The sequence below is a fragment of the Pleuronectes platessa genome, chromosome 10 (genome assembly GCF_947347685.1).
Source record: "Pleuronectes platessa chromosome 10, fPlePla1.1, whole genome shotgun sequence".
Taxonomy (NCBI): domain Eukaryota; kingdom Metazoa; phylum Chordata; class Actinopteri; order Pleuronectiformes; family Pleuronectidae; genus Pleuronectes; species Pleuronectes platessa.
In genome coordinates this window covers 13581695-13605650 of record NC_070635.1, presented here as the reverse complement: position 1 = coordinate 13605650, position 23956 = coordinate 13581695, and the positions used below count along the sequence as shown (strand labels likewise).

At 42.6% G+C, this 23956-nt stretch overlaps 3 protein-coding genes across 8 annotated transcripts in view; all 3 read left to right on the top strand.

Annotated features, from left to right (window-relative positions):
* kif13a (kinesin family member 13A) overlaps positions 1-9419 on the top strand; it is a 35870-nt gene extending 26451 nt beyond the window's left edge. For 3 of the 6 annotated variants that reach the window (XM_053432817.1, XM_053432819.1, XM_053432816.1), the window contains 13 exons: positions 356-455; positions 565-691; positions 778-833; positions 924-1048; positions 1928-2104; positions 2187-2279; positions 2374-2526; positions 2616-2693; positions 2790-2840; positions 3159-3246; positions 3323-3474; positions 6274-7468; positions 7860-9419. In XM_053432817.1, coding sequence (XP_053288792.1) covers positions 356-455; positions 565-691; positions 778-833; positions 924-1048; positions 1928-2104; positions 2187-2279; positions 2374-2526; positions 2616-2693; positions 2790-2840; positions 3159-3246; positions 3323-3474; positions 6274-7468; positions 7860-7993 — 2529 coding nt within the window. In that variant the 3' untranslated portion in view covers positions 7994-9419. Of the gene's footprint in view, positions 1-355; positions 456-564; positions 692-777; positions 834-923; positions 1049-1927; positions 2105-2186; positions 2280-2373; positions 2527-2615; positions 2694-2789; positions 2841-3158; positions 3247-3322; positions 3475-5323; positions 5489-6273; positions 7469-7859 lie in introns of all 6 variants that reach the window. The other 3 variants (XM_053432815.1, XM_053432814.1, XM_053432818.1) reach the window with 2 other exon arrangements.
* A 1307-nt stretch (positions 9420-10726) lies between these two features.
* LOC128449568 (RNA-binding protein 24) lies at positions 10727-14940 on the top strand. Its single transcript, XM_053432813.1, has 4 exons — positions 10727-11003; positions 11243-11366; positions 11908-11962; positions 14577-14940. Exons 1-4 carry the CDS (start codon positions 10836-10838, stop codon positions 14938-14940), a joined length of 711 nt encoding a protein of 236 aa, XP_053288788.1. The 5' UTR covers positions 10727-10835.
* Positions 14941-19217: 4277 nt separating this feature from the next.
* Positions 19218-23252, top strand: grinab (glutamate receptor, ionotropic, N-methyl D-aspartate-associated protein 1b (glutamate binding)). The gene is made up of 7 exons (XM_053431975.1): positions 19218-19373; positions 20179-20703; positions 20802-20905; positions 21260-21460; positions 21729-21857; positions 21960-22103; positions 22423-23252. The coding sequence occupies exons 2-7, from the start codon at positions 20217-20219 to the stop codon at positions 22573-22575; spliced, it is 1218 nt and encodes a 405-aa protein (XP_053287950.1). The 5' UTR covers positions 19218-19373; positions 20179-20216; the 3' UTR covers positions 22576-23252.
* The last annotated feature ends 704 nt before the right edge of the window (positions 23253-23956 follow it).

The window sequence follows — 23956 nt, the reverse complement described above, 5'->3', positions numbered from 1 at the left end:
GGTGAAAGGGAGGTGTGTTTTTAAAAAGATTGAGCGTAATTGAGCCTGACCGATTTAGGGGCTAATGCCCATACTAATACCAGGAAGTAAAAAAGCTTTCCGAACTATTACTATTAATTATGAGTAAATAAAAGCACAAATACAGGACAGAAAGCTTTGGATTTCAACACCTTGGGTTTAGGGACTTAGCTTACTTGGCTTTTTTAAGATATTAGCAAGGTAAATATGATATTCCCTCGAACATGCCAGCCCAGTCCACCCATTCCATCCCCTGGTAACACTTTGCGGAGCCCTGCATCAGATCCTCTCTTCACTGAGCCATGTGTCACTGATTCTGGTCTCTGTCTGTCTCCAGGAGGAAGATCTCAACTGTGTGAGAGAGCGCTGGTCAGAAGCTCTGATCAAACGTCGGGAGTACCTGGACGATCAAATCAAGAAAATCATCAACAAACACGGTGCGTCTGAGGCTCTGTCTAATAGCTGAAGCTTCGATTCTCTTCTAGTTTTAATGATTTCTTAATGTGTTGTGATTTATCGCCTCTTTCCCTCACTTGATAATTCCAGAAAAGTCAGAGGAGGATATTGAGCGAGAGGCTCGGCTGGTGGAGCAGTGGGTTGGACTTACTGAAGAGAGAAATGCAGTGCTGGTACCTGCACCTGGCAGTGGCATCCCTGGAGCTCCTGCAGACTGGTAACAGAGCTATTAAGACTCGAACACATGTCAGAGATTCAGTTGATTTGAAGCTCCTATTTGACCTCATATTCAACTACTTGTAGGACCCCACCTGCAGGAATGGAAGCTCACATCCCTGTTCTCTTCCTGGACTTGAACGGTGAGGTGGACACCTCCTTTGTGTCAACTGATGTGTCACAAATTTTCTCAGACTTTATAAACACTTACCTTCCTCTGTTCTCTCCACCAGCGGATAACCTGACAGTGAACGAGCAGCTGAGAGGCCCACACGCTGCAGGCGTTAACTCCATCCTGCCTAAGGAGCACGGAAGCCAGTTCTTCTATCTGCCCATCATCAGAGATAGTGCTGAGGAGGTGAGCAATGGGATGGTGTTTTCTGACCCGCTGTGGCCAAAAAGTAAGCTGCACTCAAGAGACCTTTTTTTTTGCATTTCGGTATATTCTAGAGCTAGAGCGCATACCTCTACCAAGGCAATTAAACTGCACTAAATTGCTCACACTTATCGATATCAGTCTCCTAATGTAATCAGATTTTTTATTCAAGATCCATGAATTATTCTCTGAGAAATCTGTAAAAATGTCAAATGAGTTCCTCTTACGATATTAAAGAAAGTGATAAAACGAATTCCTTGATCTGCGCATTTATCCAGATCCACGCCTTAATGTATCGGTTTCCTGGGCCATGTCCCGTCCTTCCGTCTGGATTCATCGACATAGTTTGAGTAATTTTTGTGTAAATTTGCTCAAAAAACAAACAAACAAACAGGACAAAAACATATTTTGGTGTAGGTAATGAGCATGGCAGATCATTTGTCAATTTGCCAATAGACTATTACTTCCTCAGTTACAATTGAATGTGTTGTCGACTGTTTTAAAAATTGTATATGCTCAATAACTTAGATTTTTCTTCTGTAATTGCTATTGAAAGTTACTTTGTTATGTGAACAATTGAGCATTTTTAGAGTGATGTAATGCATGAAGCATTTATAGAAGCATTTAAAGGAAACGTGATCTTAATTTCTCTTTCCTTGATGCTGAGCAGCAGCACTTTCCAGACAGTACTCTGCAGTGTCATGTGATTAGTCATGAGCTATAAACCCGAAATCTCCAGCCCACCTTCCCGACTGTAATCCAGGTTTCTGTTCGTCACGTCACATGCTGTTGGCCCTGATTCTCTCTCTGCATTCGACTGTGGAGCTGCATAAATAAAACATAACTCTTCTGATTTGCCAGGTGTTGGCAGTGTGCTCCTGGGACTCGTCCATCCACGATTCTGTGCACCTCAACCGGGTAACGTCTCCCAACGAACGCATCTACCTGATCATCAAAGCCACGGTGCAGCTCAGCCACCCGGCCTCCATGGAGCTGGTGCTCCGCAAGCGGATCGCCGTCAACATCTACAACAAACAGGTAACTGGGAGGCAGATTGAGGTTGTCAGTGCAAATCAGTGGATATGGATGAAATGTTCTAATTATTTACATTTTTTTGTAGAGTTTTACTCAGAGTCTCAAGAGAAGAATGTCGCTAAAGAACACACTTTACTCCTGTGGTGTGATTTATGAAATCGTTTCCAACATACCAAAGGTAAAACTCTTTATAAAGTTATTCCACCTCTCTAATGAAAGCTGCTTCCCCTCTATGTTGCTAATAACCAGATTGGTGTGTATGTACCCTGCAGGCCTCAGAGGAGCCAGAGGAGAGGGAAACTTTGGCCCTCATGGCGGCTCGCGGCGATTGCGAGGAGACTCAGGACGGAGAAACCTACATAGAGAAATACACACGGGGAGTCCTGGAAGTGGAGAACATCCTCAGTCTAGAAAGGTTACGGCAGGTACTGTATACAATAGGATACTAGGTATGATTTGACAATAATTCATCCACAGGCTGAGATGTAAAGATGCACCTGTCTTGTTTCTGCAGGCTGTGACAGTGAAGGAAGCTCTCGCTGCTAAAGGGAGACACCTAAGAAGGAGTATCAGCACACCAAATGTACAGCATGTAATTAACACATCACCCACTGCTCCACTGAACCACATGGAAATAACTGTTATTAAATATGATGACACTGACGACGTGTTTCTTCTTGCTCTCCAGTCTTCATGTAGTAAAACAGACCTGACAGGATGTGAGGATGAAGACTGCAAGGTAAGAGTTCTGTTTCCTCTGATTTCTTCTGTGATGATGAAATACACACAGTTTATTATTTTTGGAAGAGGTGACTCTTCATCTTGTTGCTAAGGGGACTTAACATGGAGACTGCAAATAATACAAAATAAAGTAAACTATAGCAGAAGCTTAAACTGGGCTCAGAATAAAGGAATTTAAAAAAAGAAGTGATCCCTATAAACTTGTGGTGCATCACACACTAAAGGATATAATAATATAATATAATAGCCCAGCTTTACTTCAGCTTTACTTAACCTTTATGAAAGTGCCAAACATGACCCGTGTGTCCCTGTCTAGGATCACTGTGATCATGTGGACAGCTCCAGCTGCAATCCTCAGGATGGCTCCCTTTGCAGCACTCCCATTAAAAACAAGGAGAACCAAGGTAAAGTACAGGAAAGAAACAGTTTGTTGTGTGTTGCTACATGGCAACTGGGTTTTAACTGCATGTTCCCACACAGGTTTGGTTTCAGAGAGCCCGATCTTTTTCAACTCCAGCCCCTTCAAAGTCCTCACCCCTCAGCCGCCCAAGTTCCTCAAGTCCCTGCTGCCGGTCAAAGAGGAGAACAAGGTGAAGAAAGCCCTGGAGGCTCGGCCGCTGCTGGGACAAGAGGTAAGGAGGGAGGAGTTAAATGATCTCTCTCTTAAGAGCAAAGCATTCATGCTGTTCCCGTTTCCATTGAACATTTCTTCAATCCCACATACCTCTACTTTTTGTCGGCCCTCTCTCAAACACTATTCTGACATTTTACATTTCCACAACATCACAACTATATCACTAATTTTCCAGAGCTGCCTGATCATTCTTTTATGAGAATGGCTTTGCTTTTGTGTGACTGGATGAGAAATACACAATGTCTTCAATGTCACAACTCACAACTGTGGTCGAATAGTCTGAATGTTCTCTTTTCCTCACCACTTCCTCACACAAAACATCAGAAATTCAACTTCACCTTTTTATACCAACTTAATTTAAAACACACACAGTGACTCCACGCTGTTGTCCTACAGTTCAAATAAGGTTTCCTGTGACTATAACTGAATCACACTTCCTCATAAAAGAGGTTTTTGCAAGAAATAACTAAAAAGATTCTGTTGAAAATGAAAACAAAACAAACCATTCAAATAATCATAACAACTAGAAATAAGCAACTGAGCAAGGATCCATAATAGATTATTGCCAGACTTATGTGCTTTCATCTTACATATGACACAATTGCTTACTAGGAATTGAATATGTTTTCATTTTTCAACATCACTGTGGACTAGACAAATTTGAAAATGTACTAATCTACATCCACTTTCATGTCATTTTACTCTGTTCTGAAATTTCTAAGCCAGAAAATACTTGTTTAGACCACAGCCCATGATTTTAACTGGAGATAATCTCAATACTTAATTAGACATATTTGCTGTAAAGTCTCATGTCGGTTTTTTGTTTGTGATCGTTACATTTTCCAGAGAGTTTGTGGCTGTTTCAACAATTGAAACTAACATTGCAGATTTGTTTTCATCTGTGCTTGAAGTGGACTAAAAGAGGTGCAGGTACTTACAAATGTAGCTCATGTCAAGGACACTGTAGATGGAAGGAGCAGCATCAAAGTAGAAGAGAAGAGAAAACTTTCTGTGCATGTGACTGCACCTGTGTATAAGCAGCTACAGTCTTTAAAAAATCAGCACGTAGGATTCTGGTGCTGCAGATTGTAACCAAATGAAAACCCCTCGACTCACACTCTCCCTCCAAGCGTGAAAGAGAAGCTCCAGTGGTCCCAAGGTAGCCCAAAACATGAAAGAGCTTCTGTGGAGCCAGTGTTTCTATTTGTCCCTTCTGAGCTACTGTAGAAACATGCAACATGGTGTAAGAGGACTCACTCCCAGTGTAGATGTGAATGGATAATTCTAAGGTTACATAAGCACAATTAGATAGTTGATAATGCATCAAGGTTAACGCTCTATTTTGCCATGTTAAAGAAAATAAAATTGCAAATTTATACCAAGATCCGCTCCAAAATGTAACAGGTTCTCTATGGGTCAGGCCCCGCCCCTCCACAAAGTAACAAGGAAATCTGTGTTTTACCTTTTGAGTGATCTTACTGATAGTGAGACAAACAGCAATGAAAACAAATCCTCCTCGGCAAAGTTAACAATTCTTAGTTTTAGAATATTATACACTTGATTCTGATATTTAGTTTCTGCAGATAGATTCCCCTAAAGCCTTCACACTGGACCTTTAAAAGACAGAACGATTTTACAGTCGCCACAGACTAAAACAACGGTCAAGAAACTAAACAACATTTGTTCACAAACTCACAAGAAGTTAGGGTGCAATAAAAAGTGCTGTTACACGTACTTAGGACACTTCAAGCACTGCATGCCACTAACTGTTTAACTGGCCTGCCCAGCTCCATGCATGTTGTGTGTTTGTGTGTGAAGTGTGTGCTGTTGTTCTGACCCATCTGCAGAGCATGCGCTCATGCGTGGACAGCCCTGCACTGCTCCCCCCTCCCTGCCCTTGGCCCCGACCCAGGGCAGGCAGCGAGGGCCACTGCAAGCCTTCCACCTCCACCTCCACCCTCACCACCACTCCCACCAGCAGACAGCTCAGCCACACACTGCCATGCACTGCTGTAAGTGCGACACAATCCAGCGCACACTGCTTTGAAGGTCACTGTAAGAGTTTTACACACACACTGACATGTAACACGCTCACACGGCTGTTAGCATTGCATTCTACAACCCATCATTGGATTGGTACCAGTGCCAGTGGACAACAGAGGATTAGGGATTAGAGATTTCAAAAATAAAGTCACAATATTAATCTTAATTTTATAATTGTAGTCACGGTTCCTCATTGAGAGTCAGATTTCTACAACCACACGAAAAATGCACAAATTAATAGTTTTTGTATCAGGCATATATCCCTGAAAAGTACTTTTAGCTGAATATTAATTGGCATATGGCATAAATTACTGTGTTTCTGCAGGAACAGAAAACTTCCCTCACGTGAAGAGGAATTCCTCCAAATTCTGTTCATATTTGTAAAAATAAAATACAGACAAAACTAGGTTTAAGTTGCTCTTTATCGTAGTTATTGTGCAGAGAATACACTCAGAACTATTCAGGATTAATTCAAGTGGCTCTAACTATGTTAAAACAATGTTTGAAAAGCTGCAGTGTAATACTCATACCGCCATGTTCTTTCACACGTGATTGCAGTGATGCAACAACTAATTTGAAGGCGGAGCCACATTACAAACATAAATACATAATTTCCATGTTCCATTATCACAATCATTTAATCATTGTCTTCATTCATCTTTTAAACTGTGTAGGTTATGACTCTGTACAGGCTCTGTCTCACAACATGGCTGGTGGGCTGTGTCTTCTGTCCTGCTGTCAATGTTTTTATCAGCAGGACTCTGAGGATGAGGAGACGGACCTGCATGTGACTCTGAACCTGGATCAGGGCCCTCAGGATCACAGCGGCTTCCAGCCTTACATCCCAGAGGACTTTGCAAACTTTGAGATCTACAACGCCACCCTGGAGAGCCAGGAGGGGTTCCTCTCCTCCTGCTCTGACTTGAAGGGAAGCCGGTGTGGAGGCGGGAGCAGCGAGAGAGAGGTGTCCCGAAGCCCCACGGCCAGCAGTTGCACCAGTGGCTACTTCTCACACAGTGCCTCCAACGCCACGCTGTCCGACATGCCTTTCAGTGCCAGTGAGAGCTCCGACCAACTCAGCTGCAGCTCCAGAGACCAACAGGACCCCCTCGGCTGTTCCGCTGGACGAGGCTGCGTCCAAGACAAAGGTTTATCTGCAGGGACCGACACTCAGCAGCCTCCTCTCTCGGCAGACACGGTGCCGGATCTGCTCGCCCCCCCTCAGGGCTCCTCACTTGTCTGTATTACTAATTACACAGACAAGCAGCAAACGTTCCCTCTGCCTCGCAACTGTGTCCTCAGCACCAGCCAGGAGTTCACCGACTTCAAAGGGGCTGACGACAGCCCTGCAGAGAGCGATTTAGCACGTCTTACAGAGGGATGGCAGCCGGAGTATGTGGAGCAGAAGAAACCTGATCATGTAAAACCATCTGACACCAGCAATCAACCCCCCTCTGGTGTCACATCTAATCCTGAACATGCAATATGCAAATATCCCAAGAGCGAGGACTCTGTTTCTGTACCTGTGACCTGCCCTAACACAACTATAGTTTGCACTTCAGTCAGAGCCCCAGTAAGTGTTCCTGACAAAGTCCCAGCTCCCTCTCAAGCCCGAATAATTCCCTCTGCATCAGTCCCACCTCCAGCATCACCATCCCCGGCTGCCTCTTGTGCCCCAGTGACACGAGCAGGAGGAGAGCCACCGATCCAGGAGCCTGCACAGGGAGATCTGCCCCACGGGAGTCCCTGTCCCAGTCCTAACCCCAGCAGTGCCGAGCCCTCGGGGGACTCCAGCGGGGATGAGAGCACCCCTGTGGCTCAGCTCCCTGACTGGATGGCCCCGGGGGAGCAGGTGTGGGTGGGGAAGAGGAGAGGAACAGTACACTATGTTGGAGGGGTAGAGTTTGCGAAGGGAATATGGATTGGTGTGAAACTGGACATGGCAGTGGGTGAGTAATTTCGGAGGAGCAAGTTTAGTTTAACACATGATACAGATCATGTAGAAATAGTGGTGTTGTGACATAATTTGTCCACCAGAGGGCACTGACAAGTTCATTTGTCTAATGTTCTAATAACTCACGGTGCACTAATATTTATTTTTAATTTAAACTGAAGGAATCTCATTATAGATGTTTTTCCTTTTGGAGCAGATTTATTTAACCCTCAAATAAGGATGTAAATTAAAAAAAAAGATTATTATGTGTGATCAGAAATGTGTCGCGTTACGAAAGATAAACGCTTCAGTTCAAGTTATTTATTTGTAAAACAGCATTTAATTGGCTATGAATTTCAGAAAAACATACGATCCCTAATCCGATGACCTTCTCGACTCTCCCGTAGGTAAGCACAACGGGACTGTCCAGGGCCGGGTGTACTTCCGCTGCCCCCCAGGCCACGGTGTGTTCGTCAAACCGTCTCGTCTCACCAGAGGACACCCCTCCATGGACACAGAGCCCCAGACTCTAATCAGATAGGACCCAAAGAAGGAGCAGCTCTCTGAGGAGCAGCAGAGACCCGAGGGTGGCTTCTCACCCTCCATCGTATTTACCACTCAACTCTCTGAGCGGATGTATTCTGTTGACTCATCTGCTTCCCCGACCTGTGCATTTCATGGGGGTTCATCCTGATCCCCGAAACTTCTCTATGCACATAACTGAGTTTTCTACACGCTGATGTTTTTGATAGAGACCTTAACTTTTGACTGGGAGTCCATTCGGAAATATCACCCACGTTCTTTTTTCACAAACTGGTATCTGAACGGTATATTTACTATTTTTGTAAGACAATGCATCTTCCCCTTTGGCTCATAGTGGAGTAATCTTGGATATGAAGATTAAGAATGTACTACTGTTAATACACATTGATATTTACACAAATATGATATGTCAGGGGTAACCAAAGAACTACGGTTCCATATCTGCTGTTATGAGTAATATGCTATTTTTTTAAAGTACACGTGTGGAGGTATTCACTATATACTGTATCTATGTGTCCAAGTAACGCTTAGTGCCATAGGAGTAATGCCACATACCCTGAACAGAGGACGAAGCTGCAAAACCTGAGTTGCTCTCAGTGTTTGAGTGCAGTAATCACGTTAAATTATCCTGTTGAAGTACTGTAACACTGTGGAGGAGAATGTTCCCATCCAGCATGAGACTGTTGCTGTTCGAACGTTTGCACTGGAGAGGATTCTTGGAGATGTCGCCGACTGTCTTCCATATTGGACCGATCAAATATTTTCTAACTGAGGTGACTGAAGAAACACGTGTTTGTCACTTTAATTCATGGAGCGAAGCAGCTAGGCTTCGTGTAAAGGCCTGGGTACTGATGCCTTATCGCCCCGGCACATGAACCCCCATACTCCATCACACACTGTGTGGACCTGAGACCTGTGTGTGTATATCACGGCGCTCAGACACATTCAAAATGCCACCCAGCCTCGTCGACTGAATTATTGAAAAACCTTTTTAACTGCTCTTCCATCTGCATTTTATTTTGTTTACTAGACTACATGTTAAAAGGTACTCAGTAATGCAATTTCTCCCACGGGGGATTGGACGGCTGAGTGATGGACAGAATCCCCTGAGAGAGTAACGGCGCAAAAGTCGTTCTAATTATGGAGAGACGTTGTCCTACATGAACTTATATTTTTATGGAAGTGGTGAACTGTGGAACTGACTAGAAATAGTTTGTATTCAAGGTTTGATCACGTAAATGAAAGAAACCCAAGACCTTACATTAAAGAAGAGAACAAAGCTGCTCTCCCTTATAAGGAGTTGTAAATAGAAATGTATTTGAACATAGTATTTACACTATTATAATGTACAGAATTGTATTTATAATGTATCTCAAACTGTTTTAATTGGTACAAAATGTTCTAGAATAGAGCATTTACAATCAGCGCGCTGTGTTGTCTCTTTATTCATTCATCAGGTCTGTGTGTTTTAGTTGTGTAACACATATTTAAATATAGCAGATGATGGATTCTAAAAGAGATTCTGAGAAGTATTTTATTACATCCTTCCAGATTACATGGTTTGTTTATGTGGAAATACATTGGTAATTTAAGAACCATTTGCATGTTGAAGGTGGCCCCAAATTTCCTATCACAGTAATAATATTTGTAATGGTAATATTTTGTGGCACTATGGCCTTATTGATAGGACAAACTTGAAAGGGCGAGAGAGAGGTCTTACAATCTCAATGATTATTTGTCTCAAAATGTAGTCCTGTATTATTCCCTGAGAGATTTGGCCCTATCCCTGACTGATCTGATTCTGTTATTTAAAACATGTGCTCATGCATTGTGTCAGCAGGGATGTTTGTTCCACTTTCTGGTTACTTAATGTCAGGCATAGACGACCCCTGTCACAGGAGCAGATTTCATTCCCCTGGAACTTATCCTGCCTGCGGCTGATGGAGAGAAAAACAACACAAACATGTAAACATGTTGTCATCCAGAAATGTTTTAGGCAGGGACCATGGTGGACTGATCCCAATACACGAAGACAGATCACTAATTAGAATAATTTGTATTCTTAAACTTAACGAATATAGTTTAACGAATGCAGTCAAATGTTTTATCATTCCAGGTTTATTTATAAGAGTTTCAGTCTCATATGTGAGTCCACATCCATCCGGTGGCTTTGTTTTCAGACAAGCAAGTGTGGAAAATCCAACCTCACAGTTGAAGACATCAGCACAGTCAGCTCAGGATGCTCAGGTCGGTTTATAGTAGAGACCTTTGTTTTGGGATAAGAAGCTACAGTTTAATAAATTAATGAAATATTTAAGAAAAATCTAATGAATTGGAAAAAAAAGAGAAAATTTTCAATGGGTTTGCATTTCTCGGGTTGTTTGAGCCACATCCTGCTGACGTCGATGTGCAATCTCATGTTGTGTGCGAGTGGTAGCAAAACCACGTGGTCCTGAACATCCCTCTGTCTCCAACATGTCTTGACCATAGACTGTATATATAAACCTGACCCACATCTGTTGCTCACTTTATTAGAAACACGAGCCCACGAGGAGAGGGGGGAGGGAGAGAGAGAGAGGGACCCCTGTTTGAGCAGCTGTGTGACAGTGGCTTGGCTGCGTCTGGGTGGAGTCAAGTGTCTGAGTCTCATTCTGACAACAGGTGTCCTTCTCGTCCCCTTCCTCCTCCTCCTCCTCCTGCTCCTGCACCGTCACATTACCGGGGATCCGCCTGTCCGCTCCGCACACTCTCTCCCTGACCCGCCGCTGCAGCTCCTCTCACCTCCTTCTCTTCATCCCTTCATCTCACCTGCAAAGCTCCGGGAACTCCTCGCTCACACGATGCACTCCGCTCAGAAAGACACCACCTACACCAAGATCTTCGTGGGGGGTCTCCCGTACCACACCACGGACTCCAGCCTCAGGAAGTACTTCGAGGTGTTCGGGGACATCGAGGAGGCGGTGGTCATCACCGACCGGCAGACCGGCAAATCCAGGGGCTATGGCTTCGTAAGTGAACGAGCTGGACTCGAGTTGTGGAGTTTTTTTTTAAAGTTGCTTGAACGACAGATCCGCAGCCACCGACTGAAGTCTAGTCTGCTCCGTTAGGATCACGTGATGTTGTTAGTGTGGCAGACTCGGGAGCGCTGGTACATGACAGCACATGTTCTCTGTTTCATCCCTGTGGCCAAACTCGTGCTGTAAGAAGCCTCCAACCATGTTGAAACCCCCCATGTTGTTTCCTGTAGGTGACCATGGCAGACCGGACCTCCGCCGACCGAGCCTGCAAGGACCCCAACCCCATCATAGACGGGAGGAAAGCCAATGTGAACCTGGCCTACCTGGGGGCCAAGCCCCGGGTCATACAGCCAGGTGAGGTTCTCACACACACTGCTCAGATAAAAGTAGAACCTCTGCCAAGGCCCCACAGTCCCCTCACATTCACTGGAGCTGCAACAAATTTCACACACTCATAAGAGTCAGCCCCCTAAAAAAAAATTAGACAAGATCCATTAATTTTTCCTGTGGAAAACAGTGAAAAACAATGAAAAAGTTAAAAAAAATTCCTTGACTCTGACCTAAATTGAATGGATTCTTCCCTGACCCACACTGCATCCTTCAACCAAGTCTCTTCATAATTGCTTTAGCCCTTTTTGTGTAATCTTGGTTACAATCAAACCAACAAAAAAACAGACAGGTGGAAACATAACTAAAAGTACAACTTAGAGGTAAGAAGAAGATCTTGATATTTGGATTAGACAAGCTTGTTGTCGACGGACCTCTTTGGGGACGGTTTTTGTTTTCTCGGAGAGGACGTTTAGTTTTATAAAGGACAAGTCTCCTTTTTCTTGAAAGTCCTCTCCACTGCATTAAAAGAAATTTGACGATTTTAAATTTGTATTTCTCTTTCCAGGCTTCGCGTTTGGCATGCCCCAGATCCACCCAGCGTTCATCCAAAGACAGTATGGGTGAGTTCCCCTGCAGACCAGCCACCTCTCTCAAAATCTCCTGTTCAAAATGCTAGAAAACCGTTGCCATGCCTTTTCATGACCTTGTGTATATATATATATATATATATGTTTGTTACTGTTGTAAACATTTATTCATCACTGCCTCCACCTTCTTAATGCTGAATGAGGACATGTGAGTGTTGACGTGTGCTCCTCTGCTTGGCGTTGACTGTGAAGGAACTTTTTTTTGTTTTGTCCTCAGCCCACTCACAGGACTTGACTTCATGTTGTCCATCTCTCTCTGACCTGACAGGCTCGCTAACGGTTAAAATAGCTGATGAGGGGGCACAGGATGGTTTGAGGAATAGCTGAGTCTGCGTTGGGCAGAGCGCTAAAGTGTTACCTGTAAACATGCAGAAACGAACTGAAATGGTGACTAGATGCATGGAAGTCTTCTGCTGTTGTTGTTTTCAGTTTTTCCATAGTACATAGACTGGTGTGTGCCTTGTGTTCAGTATGATGTGGTGTTCAGCTTAACTGTGTGCTCATTCCTACTTGCAGTGGGGTGCAGGAGTTTTTTTTTTGTTTTTGTGCGGACTTTGTGAGTTTCGATAGGGAGTCGTGTAACTCTGCGATGTGGTGTTGATTCTTTTTCCCTTTTTTTCAAAGATTTGATTTGTGCTTTAGCCTGTTTTTTGTTTTCCTCCTCCCTATTTTATTTATTTTAGTTAACATCATTTGATTGTGTTTTGTTGTCACAAAGGGGCTGACGATCACTCGGCGTGTTTGTAATTTCCTCAACAAAAAAAACTTGATCCCTTTCAACAAAACAAACACTGGCCTGCATGTCGGAGTTGTTTTTCTGTTTTCTTACCCATGATGCTGTGTTTTTGTTTTCTTTTATTAACCCACCGCTCTCACTGGTAGCTTAAATTTACAGGGACATGAAACACGCACATTTCTAAATTTTTCTTATAACTCCAGCAAATAGTAGAATGTTCATTTCCCACTTCAAAGCCAGATCACACACAAAGTTGATGTGTTATTTAGCTTTACAAAAAAAAAGTCCGTACAGACTAGTTGTCTGCTGTGTCTCAGCCGGCCTCTCAGGCAGCAGCTGTCGGCCACAGCCATCTCCATGGCCTCTCAAATTCAGATGGAAAATAGGAGTCACTCGGCAGCGCTGTTAATAATGTATGGCACAGACGGGGCCGCTCGGCCGTGCACAACAGGTGGAGCGAGCCATGTGCCCGTGGAGCCTTTTGGTTATGTGCTGGGGATTACCCATGTGTCCTGGTGATTTACAAAGCATCTTTATTTAGCTGTGAACTCGCCCCTGCTCTTTCAATAGACCTCGGTCAGCTGCTCATGTGCCCTTTTTGCACTTGAAACTTTGATATTTAAACAAGGACAAATATCCAAGAACACCTAACGGCACGTTTCCCCCCCATAGTGACAAATTCCTAAGTATGTATGTGATTGTATTGATGAACAAAAAACTTTTCCTACTCTCACTAGGCAGCTTCAGTACAAAGACCTTTACCTTTTATTAACAGCCGTGGATCATACATCCCACTTCTTGAACAGCCTCCAATCTGACATTAAATACAACCGGGGGAGTCACTGAGACAGGAGAGCGCTGCGGGCGGCCATTACAGTCGACCAGTTCCCTGCCATGTGTTTGTGAAGGAAGAGATCAGCTTGTCCTTTGGACATGACAAGGGGAGCAAAAAATAGCATGCAACCAGCCTCCCTTGTCAGTCAAGCTGGTGTGTCTGTTTGTGTGGGGGTGTATGTCCGTAAGAGGGGGAGGGGGACGCTCGTGTGAGGGCAGATATAACAGTTTCACACCTGCTCCTCAGTATATTTAACTGGGGGGGGGGGGGAATTTAACAAGTTTAAAGTGGGACCAAAGTTACCCAGATACCAAGGCTTGTACATTTAGACCCTGCTCTATATTCAGAATATTGCTCTTCCAAGGGAGATCTCCTACTCTTACGGCACTATTTTCTCCTTTTAATACATTTAAATTAATTTCTTTTTAAATCGGCCACAACAGCAAGGCTTCTGCACAAACTAATAACCAAACACCCACTTGTTGGTATACTGTTTGGTTAACTCAGCAGCTACATCCACAGCGTTGCTCTAAATAATTAATTTAGACACGGATATCATATGTGTTTGTGTTAAAGGATCTATTAACATGTGTGGGCATGCCTGTATGTGTGGTGTTGGTGTGGCAGTGCGTGGACAGAATACTGTCCACTTCTTATCTTGATATGTTGTGGTGTTGTGCGATGAGCTCGCATTTTGTCACATCTAGTTTTCAGTGAACCATTGGGTGCAGAGCTGGGCTGTGCCTTCTCTTTAATGCCTCACTGTGTTTCAGATAGCGGTGCTTTATTGAAATTAAAAGCTGCGCTTGAGTTTCTGTTGTGGTTTTGCTGCTTCCTTAACTTTTCATTTCTAGCCAGGGTTTTTCAGTTGTTAATGAATGGATTTGCTGTGTTCTGAGGACTGGATTGACGTATTTGTGGCGCCTGCTTTTCAGTTTTCCAGAATTTAGTTTCAGCGTTGGACAGATGAGCGGCTTTGGTTCTGCTCTGACCCTGTGTGTCTTTGTGTCCTACAGGATCCCTGCTCACTACGTCTATCCTCAGGCCTTTGTCCAGCCCAGTATGATGATCCCTCATGTCCAATCCTCTGCTGCTTCAGCGACAGCTGCTGCTGCCGCCACTTCCCCGTACCTTGACTATACCGGAGCGACATACGCTCAGTACTCTGCGGCTGCTGCCACCGCTGCCGCCGCTGCAGCTGCCTATGAGCAGTATCCCTATGCGGCCTCACCAGCACCAACGAGCTACATGACCTCAGCAGGGTACGGATATGCGATGCAACAGCCGCTCGCCACTGCTGCCACCCCAGGAGCTGCTGCTGCGGCTGCGGCCTTCAGCCAGTACCAACCCCAGCAGCTGCAGACAGACCGCATGCAGTAAAAGCATAAAAACTACCTGACAGGAGGAAAGCAGGGGTGGTCCACTCCATATAAGGAGGTCAAAGGTCACAGAGGGAAGACAGTAGAAGCTGAATGATGGTTTTTCAGTCCCAGGTTTTATCTTATCAATCCTTCTACCAAAGAGCCTGAAGAAAATCACCAAAAACGTGGAGACAGATGAGAAATTACTGTATAATTTATTCAGGCAGCAACAGTATTTTGCCACTATTGAATATAGATATGAATATTTAATATTTATTCAGTAGCTAAATAACGTTTAATGTTAAGTGAAGCACACTCTCTGTACCTCATGTCAACCACTTGTGTATATTTATATATTTAAGTGTAATTTGCATAAAATTCACAATTACGTTTATGTCTTATAATCAGGTTTCCTCCCCAGTAAAAACCAACACACACTCACACATGAGAACATGTGTTACGTCATCATGCAGTTTTCAGTATTTCATAGTTTTGGACCAGTATTTTTGTTTGGTAAAGCTATGCAGACATTGATAGAGCTATTTTCTTAGGATTTTCTCTTTTGTAATAATTGTTTGGAGTGAGATAGATTAGACATCCTCGACTAGTTCCTTCTGAAATGTGTTTTCTTGATAGTACATAGGACAAAATGCTGCAGTAAAAAGCACTCACTTTTCTTCCCTTCAAATTGCACCTCAACTAAACTCAGCAGAAGGGAAGAAACATAGTTGAATGTGAATCTTTCATCTTGAAAAAGGAAAAAAAAAATACTATTTCATCACGTGCCTTTTAAATTATGCTATTTATGTATTTATTATGGAGCCTTACAGTAAAAATAAACCCTTTATTATTTGTGTATTAGTATAAAGCCTCCTGTAGAACATGTCACACACGTGCTGCTGCATTTCTCATGATCAAGCGCACATGTGAAGAAGACCGTTGGAACTTGGCTTCACTTTGTACTATACTGTGTATAAAGAACAAAATATGTGTGGAAACGTAGCAATAACTCCAAAGCTTTTTTCCTGATTCCTGTCGATTTAATGTTGTCTAAAATATATATCCTCAATTCTTTAATGTCGCTTTTTATACTTGACCAGTTTGATAAAGGGCAGTGTGATGGCTGTCAACTTTTTAAATTTCATGTTCTTCAGTTACATTTGATGTCTTTTGACATTGAATGTCTTCTCACACAAGGGCTTCACCTGTTGCACCTTGTAATTTGTAATGCATGAATCAAAACGAATGCAAACATTTAATTTGTGAAATAAAAGGTGATCTACCTTCAACTGTGTTTTTATTGTACGTTCCATGATGGTCACAGTTGTAGCAATGAATACAGAGCAGTAGCAGATGGTATATGTACACAAAGCATGTATTCTAGTTTTCATGCAGAGTTAACATCGTCTAATGTTCTGTTATGAGCTCTCTGTGTATAGTGAGGCAGCAGATGAGTCGTAGTATATAGTCCCACTACAATTTGAACTGTAGCTATGTGATAGTCAGATAAGCTGATTTTTATTTACCATTGTCAGCAAAAATAACGTGATTCATATATTTCAAAACAAAGATAGACACTCTACTGCTTGGACGTCAGAAACATGACGTCCAAGCGCACGTCCTGCGCAGACGCCCATTGCGCAGGAGCTGCGCGCGCAGTTTTTTTTAATTTTATTTTTTTAATTTGTATTCATTTTATTTCAAAATAATAGGATAATAAATCCCTGCCAATTTTAGGAGCTCAGTATAGTGGCGGCATGAACATGGAAATGTGGGGCTTGAACCCAAGTTCTTCTTTCAAAGTCCGTTCACTCTACCGACTAGACCACAACGCCTGCTGATATCCGTGGGGAACTGAGCGGTATAAAGCGACGGACAAATTACTGTGTGTGTGTGTATGCTGCTTTTGATAAACACTTTAGAGAAAATATTTTCTACTTTACTACATATATTTGACAGCCTTACTTTTATATTTTTGGGTTTTCGATACTGGATGATTTAACATGCTTTAAAAACCTATTGTTAGAGAATAACTGTTGCTTGTTTCCATGTGATGTCCTGAGGCTGCCCCCTGCTGGCTGCTGGGTTCCTCTGCTGCTCTTGTTTGGTTTGTGCAGCTTGTGATTAACTAAAGTTGTCCATTAAAGAAATCGTTATTATCCTTCAAGGGGAATACAACCAGCACGACAAAACTAAACCAATATATACAATGTAAATAAAAAACAATATAAAAACCCTATAGACTAAGTAGAAGGGAAAATTAGCTTTTAATAAATGAATTGATAAGTCGACCAACAGAAAATTACCGTCAACTATTTAGATATTCTAGAAACATTTCTTTCCACTTTTAATTTCCTGTTGTGTTTCTAATTATTATTAATGTTCGTCACATTTCCTTGATGAATGTGTGGAGGTTTTATTACCTCTGCTAAGGAGGTTATGTTTTCATCTCTGATTTGTCAGTCAACAGGTTTATGTAATAAACTACTGGACCAATAACCACAAAACTTGGTAGAAGGAAGCTGCATGGATCAGAGATGAACCTAGCTCTGTTGAGCTCTACTGAGTTCCAGTCTAGTAAATGAATCTGGAATCTTCTTGCAAAAAACATTTCCCCCCCACAGGGTTTGTAGTGTGAAGCTTATGAGGTGTTTTATAAAGGTGTGATGGAAAACTTCAGACCAAGTGAATACACTTTATTTCAGCATGAACAGAACAAAAAGAGGAGAGTTTCATTTCACCGTTAGCAGCAGGACAACCTACTGGATTTTCACTCTCATACCATGAAGGTTACTCTATCTCTTCAGTTACTAATAAAGCTCTTTTCAGTTAGACACACAAAGGGATATAAGAACTGGGGTTAATGAAAATTAGTACTCCCCACGTTACAGTAAGTTTTACTCAACCTGTGTCCCTGAAATACAAATATGTGTCCCTTCTGTATTTCCAAAAACACTTTAAGCATTTTGACACAAAACACTGGCATGAAAATTAATTAAACTTGGACACTACAGGGCCATATCAGGTAGTCCATGCCCAACATACTATATTGCCATCTTTCTGCAGCACGAACCTGAGAAACGAGAATACATAACACACTCAAGCTGTTGTCCTGAATGAGCTTTGCTAATGAAAGTATAATGCATAGTCACATACAGTACGCGTTGAGAGCACAGCATCCTGGTTTAAATGTTACTACCAACAAATCTCCTTTGGTACTCTATCTCTAACAAGCATATTGTGTCAGGGTGAAAATAAAAAATGAATTGCACAAACGTTTTTTTACTAACAGGAGAAAACTTCCATCAAAGTCATACACAACACAAACATACATATGCATAAACACAAAAATCACAAGTGAGACGATTCAAAAGTAAAATTCTATTAACAAAAATTATAGATAGAAGAGAAATGTGTAATTACTCTTTTGTCCGAGGACCAAATAAATGATAATACTACAAATATTCATATAATATCATTGCTTTTCCAGTTTTTATCAGTTTCAAAGGATCTAAATTCTTCCAAACATTTCGTGGGGTGGTTCTTAAAAAAAACATTTGTGCAGAGTAAGTACTATAAAGATACTGTAATTGTGAAAATCCCCCAAAACAAACTAGAGTCATTCAGACATTGTTCTGACGGTTCTCAAGATGAATGTGGTTCAATGTTGCTTTGACACACAGTCAGTTTGTGTTGTAATCTAAAATGTTACGAGTGTAAACTGTTGATCATTCCAATGAATACTAATACCACGACGATAGCGTTGTTGCACTTTATTTAATACGAAGCCTTTGTATGAACTCAATATTCTTCCTGGTCCGGTGGTTAGTGTTGGTGAATGTGAATTTCTGTCGCACATTTACGCCAATAGCTTTATGTTCAGCTAGTAAGACTGCTGCGTTCAAGTGCTGGCGGAGTCGGTGTACTTATGGGTTTCCAACCATCCCAAAAGATGTTTCCATGTCAATATCCCCGTCATAAACACGATGTGGGACCTTGACATTAATTAAGGCTCAAATATGTATAAAATAAGACTGTAAAACATATAATTATCTCATCTTAATCAAACACGAATGCCTCAAACAGTCAAACGTCCGTTTAATACTGTAGTCTAAGAAAAAATAAGTCGAAATAGAGCTGTTTTTGTTGTTATAGTAAAGTAAATATATTAAATCCTACACAACCACACTACTCCCACATAACCGTAAATAGTTGTCATTTGGGGTGAATTCTCTCGAGTCGTTCCTGTCTGACCGGTGCGACCTGAACGCGACATGACATTCCGCAGCCTTGGGGGCGGTAACGCGAGGGAGGGGGTCCGGCTATTTCCTGGCAGTCGGCTTGAACCGTCAAGTGAAAGAATAACACACATGTGCATCAAAGGGTGAGAGGAAAACACAGTCGCTATAAGACAGAGAGCCACCCGGGATCGAACCTGTGACCGTCAGGACCGTGAGTAGCATTCACAGACTCCAGCTGTTCTAACGTTGTTGGGTTTTTTTTGTCGCGTTTTCAGTGCGCTAACGTTGTTATTAGCATCTTGTGTTGTGGCGTTAAAATTAGCCTTGTTTCCTTGTCTTTGTCTGGTTATCCGTCGCTGCTTTTAATTAAGCACAGGAGACCCAGATTAATGTGGGTTATCTGGGCTAAACGGTCGCTTCTTTGGCTGAAAGTGAAATTTGTGGCCTAAATCCAGTCGGTGGTTCTCCTCAGGAAAATGAAGGCAGCTCATCGTTTGACTTTTAAACGACCAGTAGCATGAAGCTATCCCCGTTAAGCATGAAGCTAAAGATGGGATCAGGGGAAGCATCCTTCATCAAACAGTGGTGGTGGGGGATAAGAGCAGACTCAGTTAAAGGGAGGGGGAAATCTATGTCAACATGAAAACCCTCTGCACTTCCTCCCTGGTGGAATCAAACAGGCCCTTTCAACAGAGGACATGGCGTCACAGTATGATTAAATCCATTTGAATACAGTAATTGAATTGATTAGGAAAAATCTGGACCTTTCCGGCTGTGACGAGGCAAATTGTCTGCCGTGAAAACAATCATGACAAATGGAGTTGGTGGGTTTCAAACCTTCATTCCAGATCCAGCTTGGTGACTGGACAATATAAAGACATGTACACGCATCGGGAGGCCAGTCATGGTCGATTCCTTGGGATTGGGCTTTGTCCTCATGTGACCCCCATGACAGTAGAGCTTCTAACACCTTATTTCCCTCTGACAACCTCTCATGCAACTTGTACGTTTTACAGAGCTATACCAATCGTCCTGCTCCCGATCCACGCCAGAGATGTCGTCCGACAAGATCGAATACACCCCCCTGCAAATGGAACCCTGTCCACCCTACACCCCGGGGCAGCCTGCTCACCCTGCTGCGTTTGACATGAACATGGCCGGCCCAATCATGTTCGCGGGCCCTGCTCATGGCGGCCTACCTTTCCCTCCACCGACTGCCTTTGGACCAGGCATTGTCGGAGGTTTTGGAGCGGCCACAAACCCCCAAGGCGGCACAGGATATGGCTTCAATGATTCTTTTTCGCCATACTCTCCACCAGGCCAAGGCAATCCTTCATCTTTGCCGTATCCTCCACCAGGCCAAGGCAATCCTTCATCTTTGCCGTATCCTCCACCAGGCCAAGGCAATCCTTCATCTTTGCCGTATCCTCCACCAGGCCAAGGCAATCCTTCATCTTTTCCGTATTGTCCACCAGGCGAGGGCAAACCATCATCTTTGCCATATTCTCCACCAGTCCAGGGCTTCAATGCAAACTTTGACAGTTAGTATTTCTAACATTTATTTTTATTTTTTTTTACTCAGAATTAGGTTCTCAGAATTATTTAATCAAATTGATATTTCTGCCTTGTGCCTTTTCAGATGATGATTTTCCCAACCAGGACGACCCACCCCCATTCCACGAGAATAATGACTTTGATTTTGGATTAGACAACAAAACCATAAGACGAGCTTTCATTCGAAAGGTAAGGAGACCGACTGGTGAAATCATATATACAGTGACAGAGAAATTTATATATATGCTTAATCTGACTAATTTATATCCGGCCAATGCTGCAAAATCCTATAATTTAATATTTAACTAAATAGAAATTGTGATGTTTTTTTTGCATCCAGACATTGAATTAAATCACAAATGCATTCAGTGATGAACACAATCACAAGATCCTCTAACCTGTAATGTTTCAAATAAGGCATCCTAAGAACTCAACCTTCTTGGGGGAGTTGATGTTAATCTTTGATGCAACTTGAGATACACTTATGCACATTGATTGTAGGGAACGTGTATCTGCTGCCTATTGATTCACTTCTCCTTCCAGGTTTTCTTGGTGTTAACTGCTCAGCTGATGGTGACGTTTGCCTTTGTGGCAGTCTTCACCTTTGTGGATGAAGTCAAGATGTTCGTCCTGGTGAACACCTGGACCTACATGGTGTCCTACGCTGTGTTCTTTGTGTCTGTTTGTGTGATCAGCTGCTGTGGAAGCGTTCGCCGGAGACACCCTTGGAACCTGGTTGCATTGGTATGCCTGCTCAGACTCTGTTTATCCGAGAACAGGAAACGAAGAGGGGAGGAGTTAAAGCTCAGGAAATGCAGGGAGGGGGGGGGAGAGAATCAACGTTTTCATTTCTATAACACTTTGTTTTAATCATTGAATTGATTCAGGAACCGACTGCCTCCTTGCTAAAACCTTGATATATACAGCCTCACAAATCACTGTTGTAACCTGGAAATGATCAGTAATTCATGTCTTGAACTTGCACCTCATCAGACGTGTGTCTTCTTTTCAGTCCATCCTGACCCTCAGCATGTCCTACATGGTGGGAATGATCGCCAGCTTCCACGAGACCGAGTCCGTAATCATGGCAGTGGGCATCACAGCAGTTGTGTGCTTCACAGTGGTCCTCTTCTCTCTGCAGGTGTGTATCTGGCAGTCCCTGCCTCGTGTGTGTATATTGTGTACATCGCTCCCACTCTGACGTGGAAGTAACCTCAATGTCCCTGTTTGCTTCCTCCTGCAGACCAAGTACGACTTCACTTCCTGTCACGGCGTGCTCTTCGTCTGTTTAATTGTCCTGATCTTCTTCGGCATCCTCTGCATCTTCATCCGCAACAGGATTCTGCACATTGTGTATGCTGGACTGGGAGCTTTGCTTTTCACCTGTGTAAGTGCCAACTGTTTTCTCTGGTATTTTCTGTTAGTTAATAATGAGAGCAGAGAGCATTGTCCTTGTTAATCATGTTTCTGACGTCCAAGCAGTATAATACGTGGAAGTTGGCTGGGTACTGTAACTTTATTATAATAATTAATAATAAGATTGGGTTTCTGGAAAGACATTATCGCTGTTTACAAATTTTAAAGGGATAAAGTTCCCCTTCCAATGGTGACAACAGGACTTGAATAAGAGCAGATATTGACTTTTCTATATCTATTGTTTGGGACGATGTGAAAATGACCCACTGTGAAAACCTTCTGTGTTCCAGTTCTTGGCCGTTGACACGCAGCTGCTGCTTGGCAACAAGGAACTGGCCCTGAGTCCGGAGGAGTACATCTTTGCTGCTCTGACGCTGTACACAGACATCATCAACATCTTCCTCTACATTCTGGCTATCGTTGGACGAGCAAGAGGGGGCTGAGCAGGAGGAACTCGATAGCTTTGAGTTCATGTATAAAAGTGAATTCCCATAATCCTTTTATTTTTGGCTTTTAGTGTGCATTGATCACATAGTGGGATATTTCTTTGCTTCACCTTGTGCATATGTTTTTCTTTTATGATGATATAGGTTTTATATATGTTGTAATTATGGGGTTTTATGAGGTATATGTCCTGTGGTACAAAACTTCATCTTGGTTTGGTAAATCATTTCTTCTGCTGTACGAAAATTGACAAAATGGTCACAACTCAAAGTCCTGGTTCCTGCTTATTCCAGAGCTTTCGCCTCTTTCACACAGTCTTCATCCGCAGGAGATTACTCTTTCTAAATGCAATCTTAGTACCAGTTATGATGTCATCCATTGCAGCTTTACGAAAAAATCTAGTAAATGGTGTCCAGATTGTCCAGGGTCAAGAAGAAATGTTCATCCTTAACCTATAATCCAAAACCTATGAAAACTGCTGATGTTGTAGAGTATTGGATGAAGCAGAAGCTACTGAGCTCGATTCTTTCTCCGCTGCAACTTAAAAAAACCTCCATCTACTAACGGCTGTGTGATGTGATGTGGCTGAAATGCTAAATGCACTTTGAGTTGGGACTGCTATTTCCAATGTAAAGGTAAAAACTTTTCATGATTAAATATGAAGATGCTTTTCAAACCCTGACCACTGTCGTTTGTATTGAGTGAAAGAATCTTGTCAGAATCACATCTCTTTGAAATAAGATCCAGTCAGTGTGGAGGTGAGTGAGCCTGTAGTTGCTGCTCTTAGACTGGGAATCTCAAAATGGACCTGGAGCAAACTGTCGCTGTCAAAAAACAATCAACTGGGACAGGAGAACGAGCGGCTGAAGTGTAATGAAGGTAAGCGTTTTACCTCAGAGCTACGATGCACAGCCTCAACAAAGATAATCTGGAGGCGTCATCAGGTGGTGTTGTTTTTCTTCTTTGCCACTAGATGGCAGCTGGAGTTGTGTAGTGACAAAGAAATTGAGTAAAGTTCGAACGAAAATTAATTTAAAATACAAGTGTGAGTTAAATAAACAGTGGGATATCTGGTTGCCTTCATTTTAGTAAAGTAAAATTTGCATTTCTTTGGTCATGAGATCTCCTTCCTCTGAGACATTTAGTCATATAAGCATGTACATGTATAGACCAACTCATAAACATCTTCGTGGATTCAACTGCAGCATTTCAAAATCTCAGTAGACAGGGAAGGATCCTGGTCCAAACTCTTCCCCGAACACAATTCCAGAGAGTTTGGTTTTGAAAAATAAATCCCTTGACTTGATACTAGAAATAAGATGCTAAACAGGGGGATTTGATCAAATTAAGTAACAATTTGAATATGTTTAGCCTTGTTGT